This window comes from Pelophylax lessonae (assembly GCF_965119305.1).
Source record: "Pelophylax lessonae genome assembly, chromosome: 5".
Taxonomy (NCBI): domain Eukaryota; kingdom Metazoa; phylum Chordata; class Amphibia; order Anura; family Ranidae; genus Pelophylax; species Pelophylax lessonae.
In genome coordinates this window covers 531,689,270-531,704,043 of record NC_138772.1, presented here as the reverse complement: position 1 = coordinate 531,704,043, position 14,774 = coordinate 531,689,270, and the positions used below count along the sequence as shown (strand labels likewise).

Below are 14,774 nucleotides of genomic sequence, written 5' to 3'. Positions count from 1 at the left end.
AATGATCACCATTGAAGTGTGGCCGTGTGCAAAGAAAAGTGTAATTCGCCACTAAATCAAGGGAGGGTGGGCAGTGTTTTCATTCGGAAGTACATTTGTAGTGTAGCATACCGTAGAATAAACCATGAAACAACTCTAAGAGCAGTAGGGACACAACATAAAGAAGAGACAAGAGATAGAAGGAAGTCCAGATGGGGAAGAAGAAGGAAGCGGGGAGGGGGAAAGGGAGATAGGATGAGGGGGGCGAGAGGAAGAGGGGAAAAGAAAAAGGGAGGGGGACCCCGGCTGTTTTGCTTATGGACAACTAAGAATAAGAGAAAGAAAATCAAGCGACACTTGGACATAGGTGACTAGACCATACCACATTACTTAGTGAACACAACCAAGTCTCTCGTTTGGGGGGAGGGAGCCATAAGGGTGGCATATTCTGATGTGTGAGTGAAAGAGAGCCAGCAGGCCCAACTTTTGTATGACAGTGAGGAAAGGCCCCTTTGGGTATAGGTTAGGTCCTCCAGCTGGTAGATGGGGTCAACACGTCGGAGCCATTGTTGGGTAGTGGGTTGAGCCCAGTGTCGTGAAATCAGTCCCATTTGACCAACTCAGCACAGAGAAACAAACAAGGATTACTTCAGAATTACAAAAGGTATGAATTTGCAACAAAGGTTGTTAAAAATCTTACAATGTACAGAGATCACCCAGAGGGGAATGTTTTTTTTCTCAACAAAAGTGGAGTTAAGCTTTAAAATAATCACATGTTGTTCTTTTGCAGCCTGAAATGAAGACAGACATAGTTTGCATTTTATCCAGCTGAATTTACTCAGTGCAACTTATAACATCCAAGTCAAAGATCAAACACCAACATGTCATAAAAAAATGTAAAAAAATCACTGAAGTTGGAAAAAGGATCACCCCCCTATGTCAGTATTTTGTTGGACCACATTTTGCCTTAATTCCAGCCTTTTGTCTGTTGAGATATGTCTCTACTAACTTTGCATATCTAAACGTTGCAATATTTGCCCACTCTTCTTTGCAAAACTGCTAAAGTTCAGTTAAATTTTGATGGTGACCATTTGTGGTCAGTCTGGTCTCTGACTAGGCCATGCAAGGACAATCACCTTTTTCTCCTTCAACAACTGAGTGGTCATTTTTGCTGTGTGCTCTGGGTCATTATCATGTTGGAAGGTAAACCTTCTTCCCATTGACAACTTTCCGGCAGAGGGCAGCAGATTTTCCTCAAGAATTTAACAGTATTTTGCCCCATCCAGTTTTCCTTCTATCCTGACAAGTGCTCCAGTCCCTGCTGCAGAGAAAAAACACCATACCAGGACATTACCATCTCCATGCTTTACTGTAAGAATGGTGTTATTTGGAAGGTGAGCTGTTTTGAATTTCTGCCAGACATATTGTTTGGTGTTAAAACCAAATAACTCCATTTTAGTCTCATCTAACCGTAACGCCTTTTTCCATGTGGCCTCAGAATCTTTTTAAGGTGCGTTTAAGGTGATCAGATGAGACTGAAATTTAATTATTTGGCCTCAACACTAAATGATATATGTCTGGCAGAAATCCAGTACAGCTCACCATCCAAATAACACCATTCCTACAGTAAAGCATGGCGGTGGTAATATCTTGTTATGGGGTGTTTCCATGCAGCATGGACTGGAGCACTGTTAAGCCTAGTACACACGCAAGGATTATCGGCCGACCGGTCGTCCGTCTTTTGTCCAGAGTGGTGTTTTGTTGGTTGGAATGTGCCTAGACCGCACACGAATTTTCTCGCCCGACAAAATTCTACTTCAGAAGTGATGTCATGTGTTGGTTTGCTTTCTTTGTGTTCTTTCTTCTCTGAGCATGGCCAGTCTTGCTCATAAGATTTCTCCCTGTTGAAATCTGTACTGACTGAACGAAAGTCGGCCGTGTTTTGACGGCGGACAAAAAATTTTATAGCCTGCACACCAGATTTTTTTCGGCCGAAAAGTCGGAGTTGGTTGTCGGAAGCATCATACTAACAAGCCGAAAATCGGCAGATTGGTCGTCGGACGAAAATTCCCTTTTCGACGCGTGTGTACAGGGCTTTAGGATAGAAGAAAAATGGATGGGGCAAAATACTGTCAAATTCTTGAGGAAAATCTACTGCCCTCTGCCAAAAAAATTTCCATGAGAAGAAGGTTGTCATGACAATGACCCAAATCACACAAAAAAATGAGCACACAGTGGTTGAAGGAGAAAAGCGTAAATGACCTAGTCAGAGCCCAGACTTAAACCCCATTGGAAATCTGTGAAATTATTTGTAGACTGCAGTCAACAAAGTGTCACCATCAAATTTTAGCTGAACTTGAGCAGTTCTGCAAAAATAGTGGGCAAATATTGCAAAGTCTATATGTACAAAGATATATCTGAACAGACCAAAGGCTGTAATTAAAGCAAAATGTGGTCCAACAAAATATTGACATGGGGGTGATCCTTTTTCCAACCCAGTGATTCTGTTTTTGATTTTTTTTTTCTTTTTCTGACATGTTGGTGTTATATCTATTACTTGGATGTTATAAGTTGCACTAGTAAATACAGCTGGATAAAACAAAACCTGTGTCTGTCTTAATTTCAGGCTGCAAAGCAACAAAATGTGATTATTTTTAAAGGGGAGTGATTCTTTCCTATACCCACTGTACATCTAACATAGATTGCCTACATGTATAAATCTCTACATTTTTCTTTTTTTTTGCAGCCGTTTGGTTGTGCCTTATGCCACTATTCTTGCAATATCCCTGGCTCTCTGAAGAGGCATTACAACAAGAAGCATCCCAATGAGGAATGTGTGAACTCTGGAGCTGGGGAACTCTCTGCGGAATCCCTCGTCCTTCAAGGTAAGTGCCACGTCCCTGTTTATTCAATGCACCTGTCAATGAAGAGGGAAGAGCACCATCATTATTTTCCTCCATTAGATAAACAGCAATTAAAGAACTTTGTTTAGTAGGCTGGAGAAGCATTAGAACAGCCTTTCTCTAGCCTGGGGTTTCTCCAGAGGCTGCTAGGGGTTTCTTGTGCAATCAACACATTCTGACTCTCAAAAAGGTCACCACTGATGCAAGTGATCTTTTTAGGTAAGGTGGCACTCTTTCCACTTAACTCCAGCGTATGGAGCATCCATTCCCACTAAGAATCCCACCACCAATATAAAGGGTAATCATCCCACTGACCACCATTCTTCATATTGACCACCAATGTAAGGAACATTCTTCTCATTGACCACGTATGTAAGGAGCATTCTTCCTATTGACCACCAATGTAAGGAGCATTCTTCCCATTGGTCCCCAATGTAAGAGGCATCCTTCCCACTGACCACCAATGTAAGGGGGACATTCCTCCCACTGTACACCATGTAAGGACTGGCTGGCTGTAAGGAGCATTCTTTCCTCTGTCTTCCCACTGACCACCAATGTAAGGAGCATTTTTCTCACTGACTACCAATGTAAGGGGCATTCTTCCCACTGACCACCAATGTAAGGGACATTCTTCACACTGACCACCAATGTAAGAAGCATTTTTCCAACTGACCACCAGTTCAGTGGAACCCTTCTCTCATTTATTCTCCCACTGATCCCCAGTCTAAGTAGGCCCTTCTTTACCCACCATAATTGTAAAGGAGCATTTCTTCGACCACTAATGTAAGGGTCCACCCCCTGACCACAAAATTAAGGTGACGTTTTTATATTGACCGGGGACCCATTAGTCGTAAATTTCTCCACTGATCACCATTGTGAGGAAACGCTACACATTTCACTGTCTGCTGTTTCTTTTGGCCATTTTTGTTTGTTTTATCCCATTATTATTACTGAAAATAGTTGTGTTGAATAGAACAATCCTAGGTGACAAATACATGTAGCACGCTGCATTCCTTATTCTTTTATTTTTCCTAAATCACAACTTACTGCTAAGGCTATTGTACATTAAACTATAGATATACTATAAGCAGGGATTCCCTGAGACCTAAAAGTTTTATCAGAGGTTCCTCTATTTTAAAAAGATTGAGAATGTTAGAACCTTTTTTTAATGCTGTTTGTAGCCTCGTTGAAGGTTATCCCTAAGAGTTTACATTTAAAGCCTAATTGCAGCATTTTATTTTACTTAATTTAATAGCCCTGGTCCACAAAAAAAATGAAGCTCTTGTTGTAATACTTCCCTGCTGTCTGGCATTGTCCCCTACAGACTAACCAACTAATTAGTCCAACACTTGTCCTCGTGCGGGTTGAATGACATCCAGTGCTATTCAACCATCTTGTGTAAGTGCAGGGCATTTAAGGAGGGTCACCATGGCATTTTGCACACACAATACAATGATGCAGAGGACCGCCCGGGAGGGGAGGACAAAGAACCTGCATAAACGTAGATAAGATATCTGCTTGATATCTAAAGTGCACAGTGCTAGCCACTTTGAGAGTAGGAAACCATTGTCAGCTATATCAGCCAAACACACCTTGGTAGTCTCCTAATTATCCAGATTCTAATCCCATGGAATATCTGTGGGATGTGCTGGATAAACAATGCTGATGCATTGAAGCCCCACCTCACTACTTACAGGACCTAAAGGATCTTTAAGAGAATAATTTCCCTTTGGGAATAATATTCTGAATCTGTTACTGATGGCTTGATGGTTAAGTGCAGGTATTTATGGAGCGGGGCGACTCCTACAAATTAATTTGTACTCTTAGAAAAAGTCCAGGAAAGGTAAGGGAGGGAAAGGGGAATAGTGACCTACGGTGTGCCGTGGTTACATGGACAGTATGCCTAAAAGGGGGCAAAAATAAAGACAGTAGGATGAAAGGAAAAGGGGTTTATTGAACATTTTGCATAACAGACTAGTCAGCCAAGTATGAAAAAGCATGAGACATCTCAATATGTGGATCTGGAATATACCTGGAGTAGCAGGATGAATTCCACTTACCTAACTTAATGATGTGAACGGGAACCCCTTGGCGAAAGGCTGCTGAAGCAGCTCCTATTCTGAAGGAATGGCCAGAGTATAAATTAGGGTCTAAGGCTAGGTTCACTAGGAGGATTCAGAAATGTTTAATAAATTGTGTTGTAGTAAGCAGTGTACTTGGGAAGGGTAGGAGCTATCCTATCCTTGGGTTTGTCTGCCATATGCACCATGAGTTGGTCTAGGACTGCTACTGGGCACCAAGCGGTATGGGTCTCAAAAAACGTAATATTGGTGCCTGCTCCAGTCTGCTGTGTCTTGCAGACGTCTAGGTGCAACCGGAAATGGTTGGGGTATCTGATTAACTGTTTAAACAGGAGAATACAGGACTTAGTACCGTTACATGTAAACTGGTCTTAAGAACCCATAGAAGGCCAGATATATGGCTGCCTTGAGGCCCAGGTTGGGTAGTAGCCCGAAGGGGGACCTGGTAAGCATATTGAACATGTTGCGGAATATATGCCTAGTAATAGGGAGCCTGCTGGCCGAGGCAGGGGGACTACTCTTCTGAATCCCTTTTAATATTGCCTTAATAGGAAGTCCTGAAAAAGGGCCTATCAGGATGATGTAAGGACACAAAGTGCTGAATTCCTGCTAAATATGTCTTAATGGTGTTGTGAGAAAGTTTAAGCTGGGGGCACCCCAGGTAAAAATTTGTATTAATGTGCATAAAGAAGCCAAGGAAAGATGGAAAAATCTCCAAAAGGCATCAAATTACAGATTAGACTTTCTTATAACATGTCAACAAAAGTTAGATTTTATTTCCATCATTGACACTTTCAAAATTACAGAAAACAAAAAAATGGCGTCTGCAAAAGTTTGGGCACCGTGCAGAATTTATAGCATGCACTGCCACCTTTGCAAGACTGAGACCTGCCAGTGTCATGGATTGTTCTCAATCATTGTCTGGGAAGACCAGGTGATGTCAATCTTAAAGGTTTTAAATGCCCAGACTCATCTGACCTTGCCCCAACAATCAGCACCATGGGATCTTCTAAGCAGTTGTCTAGAAAACTGAAACTGAAAATAGTTGATGCTCACAAAGCTGGAGAAGGCTATAAGAAGGTAGCAAAGCATTTTCAGATGTCAATATCCTCTGTTCGAAATGTAATTAAGAAATGGCAGTCATCAGGAACAGTGGAAGTTAAAGCAAGATCTGGAAGACCAAGAAAAATACCAGACAGAACAGCTCGCAGGATTGTGAAAAAAACAATTCAAAACCCACGTTTGACTGCACGATCCCTCCAGAAAGATCTGGCAGACACTGGAGTTGTGGTACACTATTCCACTATAAAGAGATACTTGTACAAATATGGTCTTCATGGAAGAGTCATCAGAAGAAAACCTCTTCTACGTCCTCGCCACAAAAATCAGCATTTGAACTTTGCAAATGAACATATAGACAAGCCTTTGGAAACAAGTTCTGTGGACTGATGAGGTTAAAATTGAACTTTTTGGCCGGAATGAGCAAAGGTACGTTTGGAGAAGAAGGGGCACAAAATTTAATGAAAAGAACCTCTGTCCAATTGTTAAGCATGGGGGTGGATCAATCATGCTTTGGGGTTGTACTGCAGCCAGTGGCACTGGGAACATCTCACGAGTAGAAGGAAAAATGGATTCAATAAAATTTCAGCAAATTTTGGATGTTAACTTGATGCCATCTGTGGAAAAGCTGAAGTTAAAGAGAGGATGGCTTCTACAAATGGATAATGATCCTAAACACACCTCAAAATCCATGAGGGATTACATCAAGAGGCGTAAACTGAAGGTTTTGCCATGGCCTTCACAATCTCCTGACCTCAACATAATTGAAAATCTATGGATAGACCTTAAAAGAGCAGTGCGTGACAGAGAGCCCAGATAATACAGCCGTTCCAAGGCTAAAGGAACTCATCCCACATGTGTAAATCAGATAATGCCACGGGATCTTGTTTGATCTGACAATCCGAGTCGGGGGCTGTGGGTAACAATGCCAGAAACCTAGAAATGAAGGACCTATCTTGGGGAACAATTCTCATAGCAAAATTTAGCATACCCAGCAGTGATTGCAGTTCCTTCCTGGTACAGGCTTGGGAGATCATACACGCATTTATATGGTCTCTAATTCTGGCTAATTTGTCCGCAGGCAGACTAGCCTGCATGGACTGGGTGTCTAACGTAATCCCCAGAAAGGTGAGATTTGTGAGAGGGATGTGGCAACCGTGCGTAAGGTGACTTGCTCAGTGTTGGTGCCTGGTGCACTGGGGAATAATTGTCTGAAAAATTCAGCTTTATTAGCCGAAGCTGGGTACAGGATATCCCTGCACTGCAGCTAGGTCATGAGCTTGGGGATGGTCCAGGATCTCAGAGAGGGTGTGCTACCATGTTCTGATCCCCTGGCAGGAGATGGTGGGACGGAGGCAAATTCTTCGAAATCCAAAGCCTGTGACATGACCTATGTAACTAAGAACAAATCTATTGTGAATATATACAGTATATATTTTTATTTTATTTTTTTTGAGAGTTCTGTGGTGTAATGAGCGAACTCACTATGGTGATGGTGGGTCAGTTAGCAAACGAAAAACTCGAGTTGCACAGGACTGAAAGCGTGTCAGTCCTTGAGTGTGATAGAGGCCGAGTTACCAGGCAAATTAGCAACGTAAACTCAGGCCTTAGTAACCTGAAAATGTGTCAGGTAAGACATATTGAGTGTTACAATATGCCGTAAATGTTTGACGTATGTGTTAACAGATGAGGAGACTTGCCACCAAACAAGTCAATTAAAGAACGAACATCTCAATCCGTAGGTACCCGTAAGCATGACGGGTGACAACTGTAGTGGTGTAACGTGGTAAACGACAGGATAAATGATGTATGTACAGCAAAACTGACTTGTACGTGATAAGCAAAAGTTTTGAATATATTATAATGTGTGACTATAAAGGTTGAGGAAATACACACCTGTATTGACTGCACCAAAACTCGGACTCGTAAGTCCTGTGGATATGTAGAAACAAGAACTATGGGAAATAAGAAACAAAAGAAAATCACCGCCCGGTCAATATGTTACCTGGGCCCTAGGTTAAGTAACAAGATCTACCCACAGTGCAAGTGTCTAATAAACCTGACAATATATGTGAAGTATGACCAATATACAGTTTAAGCGGGAGTATTTGTAACTGCCGCTGCATATTAACAAACCGTACCTTAAATATGTCACAAGGTGTAAATCGTATGTACTGAGGAACATATCAAAAGGAACTGATAGCGTGGTGGCTACAAATATAACCAAAATAGTAAGAGATAAGTGAGATGCAGATGCGTAAATATGATGTATGAATATCGTAAGTAACGAAAAATGAAATTGTACAAAAATATTGACATATTCGTAATTTGATAAACGCTTAGTAAAGAGTTCCGGGTGGTTGAACCTAGGAAGTAACATAGATTTTGTTAGGCTTAACAATACTGTGTGTATAGAACATTTGAATCCTATAAATGGATAGCATGAAAAGGTGGATGAGAAGAAATCCTTTTGCAAAAAGCACAATACTTTCGTACCATACTGATGCTGAAACAAAATCAGTGAAATGCAAGTGTACCAGGAATGAAGCAAACCAATAGCGGTAACCTGCGGAAAACCATGGCAAAACCTCTGCCCAATTTGGGGAAAAATCCAATTTTCCAAAAAAGAGTAGTGCGGACTACCACGGTGAAGGAAACCTCATGGCAGTGTCGGCATCTGGACGTCCGGAACACGTAAGCAGAACCAGCAACGTGAAAAGTAACGCCGATGAGATGAGAGGGTTGAGTGCAGGTATTTATGGAGCGAGACTCCTCCTACAAATTCAGGCTGACCCGAGGTCAGCCTTCCTATACAGCCATATATATATATATATATATATATATATATATATATATATATATATATATATATATATATATACACACACACACAATGGATATAAAAAGTCTATATCCCCCTAGTAAATTTTCAGGTTTCTGTGATGTAAAAAAGTTAGACAAAGCTAAACATTTTCAGAACTTTTTCCAACTTTAATGTGACCTATAAACTATTCAACTCAATTGAAAAACAAACTGAAATCTTTTAGCGGGGAGTAAAGAAAAAAAAACTAAAATAATGTGGTTGCATAAGTGCACACACCCTCTTATAACTGGGGATGTAAGCTGTGTTCAGAATTAAGCTATCACATTTAAACTTATGTTAAATAGGATTCAGTACACACCTGCCATCATTTAAAGTGCCTCTGATTAACCCCAAATATAGTTCAGCTGTTTTAGTAGGTCTTTCCTGACATTTTCCTAGTCGCATTGCAACAGCGAAAGCCATGGCCTGCAGAGAGCTTCCAGAGCATCAGAGGGATTCTTATTGTTAAAAGGTATCAGTCAGGAGAAGAGTACAAAATAATTTCCAAGGCATTAGATACACCATGGGACACAGTGAAGACAGTCATCATCAAGTGAAGAAAATATGGCACAATAGTGACATAACCTAGAATTGGACGTCCCTCTAAAATTAATGAAAAGACGAGAAGAAAACTGGTCAGGGAGGCTGCCAAGAGGCCTAAAGCAACATTAAACGAGCTGCAGGAATATCTGGCAAGTACTGGCTGTGTGATACATGTGACCACAATCTCCCGTATTCTTCATATGTCGGGGCTATGGGGGAGAGTGGCAAGATGGAAGCTTTTTCTTATGAAGAGAAACATCCAAGCCCGGCTAAATTTTGCAGAAACACATCTGAAGTCTCTCATAAGAATGTAGGAAAATGTGTTCGGGTCTGATGAAACCAAGGTTGAACTTTTTGGCCGTAATTCCAAAGGATATGTTTGGCGCAAAAATAACACTGCACATCACCAAAAGAACACCATTCCCACAGTGAAGCATGTTGGCGACAGCATCATGCTTTGAAGCTGTTTTTCTTCAGCTGGAACAGGGGCCTTAGTCAAGGTAGAAGAAATTATGAACAGTTCCAAATAGCAGTCAATATTGGCACAAAACCTTCAGACTTCTGCCAGAAAGCTGAACATGAAGAGGAACTTTATCTTTCAGCATGACAACGACCCAAAGCATACATCCAAATCAACAAAGTACCATATTTTTCGCCGTATAAGATGCACTTTTTCTTCCCCAAAACTGGGAGGGAAAAGTTGGTGCGTCTTATACGACAAATACACATTTTGCCTGCATTAAAACTGCCCCTAACTTTGTGTGGTGCTTGCTGCTAGCCAGAGCCAGTGTAGAAGAAAAAAAAAAATCATTGCCACTAACCATTAAAGTAAGTGTTGCGGCCGCGGTTGCTACTTAGGAGTATGCAAATTACACTGGCCGCCGTCTCTGTCTCGGCTCCAGTGTGTGTGTCACCTCCCTATGCTGCTGACTGGCCAAGGCGAGCGGGGCCGGGGCGAGCGGCAATGCCGATTGGTTTGGAGCAGTGTGGGTGGGCGGGCTGTGGGCGGGAGCCAGAGCAAGAGAGTGGAGCAGCTTTCCAGGCAGCACAGCACAAGAACGAACCCGCTTACCAATTACCACAGACAGTGAAGGCAAGACAAACAGGATGGTAAAAACCTCCACTGCACCTCTGTGAGCCCCCTAGGTGATAAACACGTACCCTTATCTCATGTGACTGGCGCTTAGTATGATTATTTCAGCCTGGCTCTCCACATTGGTCCACTCGCTGACACCTCGATCAGGAACCTGTTAAATTAAGCCCCGTACACACGCACAGATTGTTGGCCGACCGATCGGCCGTCTTTTGTCCAGTGTTGTTTGTTGGTTGAAATGTGCTCTAGACTTGCACTGGACTTTTGTTGGCCAACAAAACCAACTTCAGAAGTGATGTCATGTGATGGTTGACTTTCCGTGTGTTTTTCCTTCTCTGAGCATGCCCAGTCTTGCTCATTTGATTTTTGTCTGCCGAAATCTGTACTGACTGAGGAACAATCGGCCGTTCTGTTGTTGGCCAACAAAAATTTTATAGCATGCACACCAGACTTTTTTTGGCCGAAAAGTCGCAGTTGGTTGTCGGAAGCATCATACTAACAAGCCTACAATCAGCAGATCGGACATTGGCCGACAATTTACGGCCAACAATCTGTGCGTGTGTACGGGGCTTTAGACCGCCAGCACTCCTGATGTCTCTCAACATCTGTGGCAACCTTATTTAATCATTGTTCTGAGGCGCCGGTGGGTTCCTGTACTCAGCTTTTTTTAGTGTCATGTGACCAGCACAGCACCAACCAGTACTGTGCAGACACAGATTATACATCAGCAGAGTACTAGAAACTCCTCAAAACTTTCCCTGAGGACAGCAAAGACCTGAGAATCTTTTTTTTTCTAGATTTTCCTCCTTTAAAATTGCGTGCGTCTTATATTCCGGAGCGTCTTATACGGCGAAAAATACGGTAATCTTCTGCTGGTGAAGCCATTCAAGTTTTGGAATGGCTCAGCCAGAGCTCAGACCTGAATCCGATTGAAAATCTGTGGGGTGATCTGAAGAGGACTGTGCACAGGAGATACCCTCACAGTCTGACAGATTTGGAGTGTTTTTGCAAAGAAGAGTGGGCAAATATTGCCAAGTCAAGATGTGCCATGCTGATACTCCTACCCAAAAACACTAATTGCTGTAATAAAAATATAAGGTGCTTCAACAAAGTATTAGTTTAAGGGTGTGCACACTTATGCCACCATATTATTTTACTTTTTTATTTTTACTTCCATCCACGTAAAAGATTTCAGTTTGTTGTTCAACTGAGTTGTACAGTTTAAAGGTCACATTAAAGGTGGAAAAAGTTTTAAAAATATTTATCTTTGTCTCCATTTTTTACATCACAGAAACCTGACATTTTAACAGGGGTGTGTAGACTTTTTATATCCACTGTATATCTGAAGTTCAGCACTAAACTACCACTGTTTTTATTATTTGCCTGGAGTTTCAGCAATTCAAATTGCTCCATTTTATTTATATGCCCTCCTGCGCTCTCTTATGGCTTCCCATTATCTTCTTGTTTCAGCTGATAGTCAATAAACTCTTCTATCAGTATGATGATTTTCTGTATCTTAGCACGGCTGGTGATCTCTGTGAGCTGCGATGAAACCCAGACTATTATGTATGAGGAATCAGGCACAGTAATTGTGGAACAATAACATGGAGTCCTTAGCATTGGATGAATACAAAGGGAGCTCTATCCAGCGTGGGAAGTTCTCTGTCCCTTCTTTGCAATTATGTGTCTGAAAGGAAAAAAAACCTTTCTCAAAGCCAGATACCTGGGTGCGAATCTGAAGTTAGGAGCTGTCATTCATTAAAGTTCACACCCCCATTGGCTTCACACACACTTTTTTTTTTTTTTTTCATTACTCTATACATACAGTAGCTAAGTGATTAGCACTTCCTCCTAGCAGCACTAGGGTCGCTGGTTGGAATCCCAACCATGGCACTACCTGCCTGGAGTTTGCATGGTCTCCCTGTGGCTGCGTGGGTTTCCTCCTTGTACTCCGCTTTCCTCCTCCACTCCAAAGACATGCTGGTGGGTTCATTGGCTCCTGTCTAAATTGGCCCCGAATGTGTATGTATAATTGTGAGTTAGGGACGTTAGATTGCAATCCCCTTGAGGGCCGGGACTTATGTGATTGAGCAATATGTATGTAAAGCGCTGCATAAATTGACTGTACTATATAAGTTCCTGTAATAAATAAATACCTTAAATCTTACTGTCTTCAGTCCGGGTCCTCTTCTTCCTCCAGCAGTGTGTGTTCCTGAATGCTACAGAGAATGGTGCCATATAATAAGCCCCAGGCTTTATTTTTTCATTGGCCAGGAGGAGAAGGTGTCAGGGACGCAATTGTAGCACTGGAGTTTTTGAGACCTGCAGCGCAAACATCATAATGGTCCAGAAGTAGAACTCACATTAAGGATTTTTGAATTGTATCTATTGCTTCAGAATATTTTTGTGCACTTTATCACAGGTGTGATATATTATTGTGTTTTTTAGTTCACTTGCATTTGTTATTTTTATCAAGATTTATTTATATATTTTATATGTACCATTTTTCACTCTTTGATTGTTACATTATTAGTTCTATTATATAGGTTCAGGCCTTCATGCGATAGCGCCCATCTATTATTTTACTTTTAATTGATTTGTATGTGGAGACACTACAGGGATTGGCTGCTGTCTGCTAGGGTTAACTGGTCATTTTACTTTAGTCCCTCCCTCATTCTTCATCATATTTCTGGTAGCGCATTGGTTCTTCACAGAGGCGTAACTAGAACCTTCAGGGCCCCGATGCAAGAAACTATGAAGGGCCCCCAGGACCCCTGGCTGGGGCCCTTCCCTTCAAGCCTGAAGCTCTTCCCACTGATCCTGGGTCCCTTTACTCTCGTTGCGGGACCCTATATTATGGGACCCTTTCACAAGTTCTGCAGTGGGCCCCCTTCCTGCCATCTTGGGGACTCCCCACGGTGGTGGAATGCCAGGGCCTGGTCGCAAGTGTGACCTTTGCTATCCTGGAAGTTCACCCACTGGTGTCAGTAGTTTTTATTTTTTGGTATTTTAATTGTATTATTTTTTATCACTTTATTTTATATTTTACAATGTCACTGACTATGATTTTGTCCATTCAGAAAAGGAAGGAGCTGGTAAATTACATATTTACCGACCCCCTTCCTGGTTCTCTATTGTGACACATCCCCTGCAGCAGCCGGCAGGAGAGGGGAGGGATCACAGTGGGGAGGGGGGGGACAAGGGGAGCACACAGGGGCCCAGAGACAGCAGAACACAAGTGAACTGGTTAGGAGGGATGGCGGGGGCAGCATACAGAGGAACCAATCTCCTCCATTTTCCTTCTGCAGCTACAGGAGGAAAAAGGAGGACAGAGATTTCTCTACATGCTGCCCCCGCCGCCCCTCCTATCCAGGTGTACAGTGGGGGCCGCACAGCCCCTGGAGCATGGGGCCCGGTTGCAATTGCAACCCCTGCAACCCCTGTAGTTACGCCCCTGGTTCCTCATATCATCATGCTACTTAGAGGAGTTGTCCTCTTTGAGCGTGTTTTTTTTCAGGTGAGCTCCAGTTGTTAATAGTTGAGCTCCAGTTACCTGGTTGGCTGTTTAGCCTTGAAGAAGTTGATTTTCTGCTGTTTGACACTGCTTTCGGACATCCCTACGGTCATAAAGATGAAGAGCTGTGTCCTTCAATGAACAAAAGAGAAAATTTAATTTTTGACTTACCGTAAAATCCATTTCTCTGATGTTCATTGACGGACACAGCACCCACCCCTCTATGGAGTGTTTTTTTTTTCTTCTGACACTACTTGTTACAAAACTGAATACCTATAGCAGGAAGTGGGAGTTTACCCCCAGGGACTGCCCCATAGGCGTGTGCAAGCTTTTTCCTCTGCCTAGTGTCCTTCTCCTTTTGGGGGCAGTATTACCCCTACGGTCATGAAGATGAAGAGCTGTGTCCATTAATGAACATCAGAGAATGGATTTTACGGTAAGTTAATAATCCCATTTTTTGACTTACCATAACATCTATTTCTCTGATGTTCATTGACGGACACAGAACCCACCCCTCTGTGGAATTGTTTTTTTTTTAACTGCTTGTAACAAAACTGAGTACCTATAGCAGAGAGTGGGGGTATACCCCCTGGGACTGCCCCATAGACATAGTCAAGTTATTTTCTGCCTCGTGTCCTACTCCTGTAGGGGGCAGTATAACCACGTAGTCAAGAAGATGAGGCACTGTGTCTGTTAATGAATATCAGAGAAATGGATTTTGCGGTAAGTCAAAAATCCA

At 42.3% G+C, this 14,774-nt stretch overlaps 1 protein-coding gene across 2 annotated transcripts in view; it reads left to right on the top strand.

Moving 5' to 3' along the window:
* Positions 1 to 14,774, top strand: part of ZFAT (zinc finger and AT-hook domain containing) — a 352,480-nt gene that overhangs the window by 270,198 nt on the left and 67,508 nt on the right. For both annotated transcript variants that reach the window (XM_082258103.1, XM_082258102.1), the window contains exon 12: positions 2,726 to 2,864. In XM_082258103.1, coding sequence (XP_082114229.1) covers positions 2,726 to 2,864 — 139 coding nt within the window. The remainder of the gene's footprint in view (positions 1 to 2,725; positions 2,865 to 14,774) is intronic.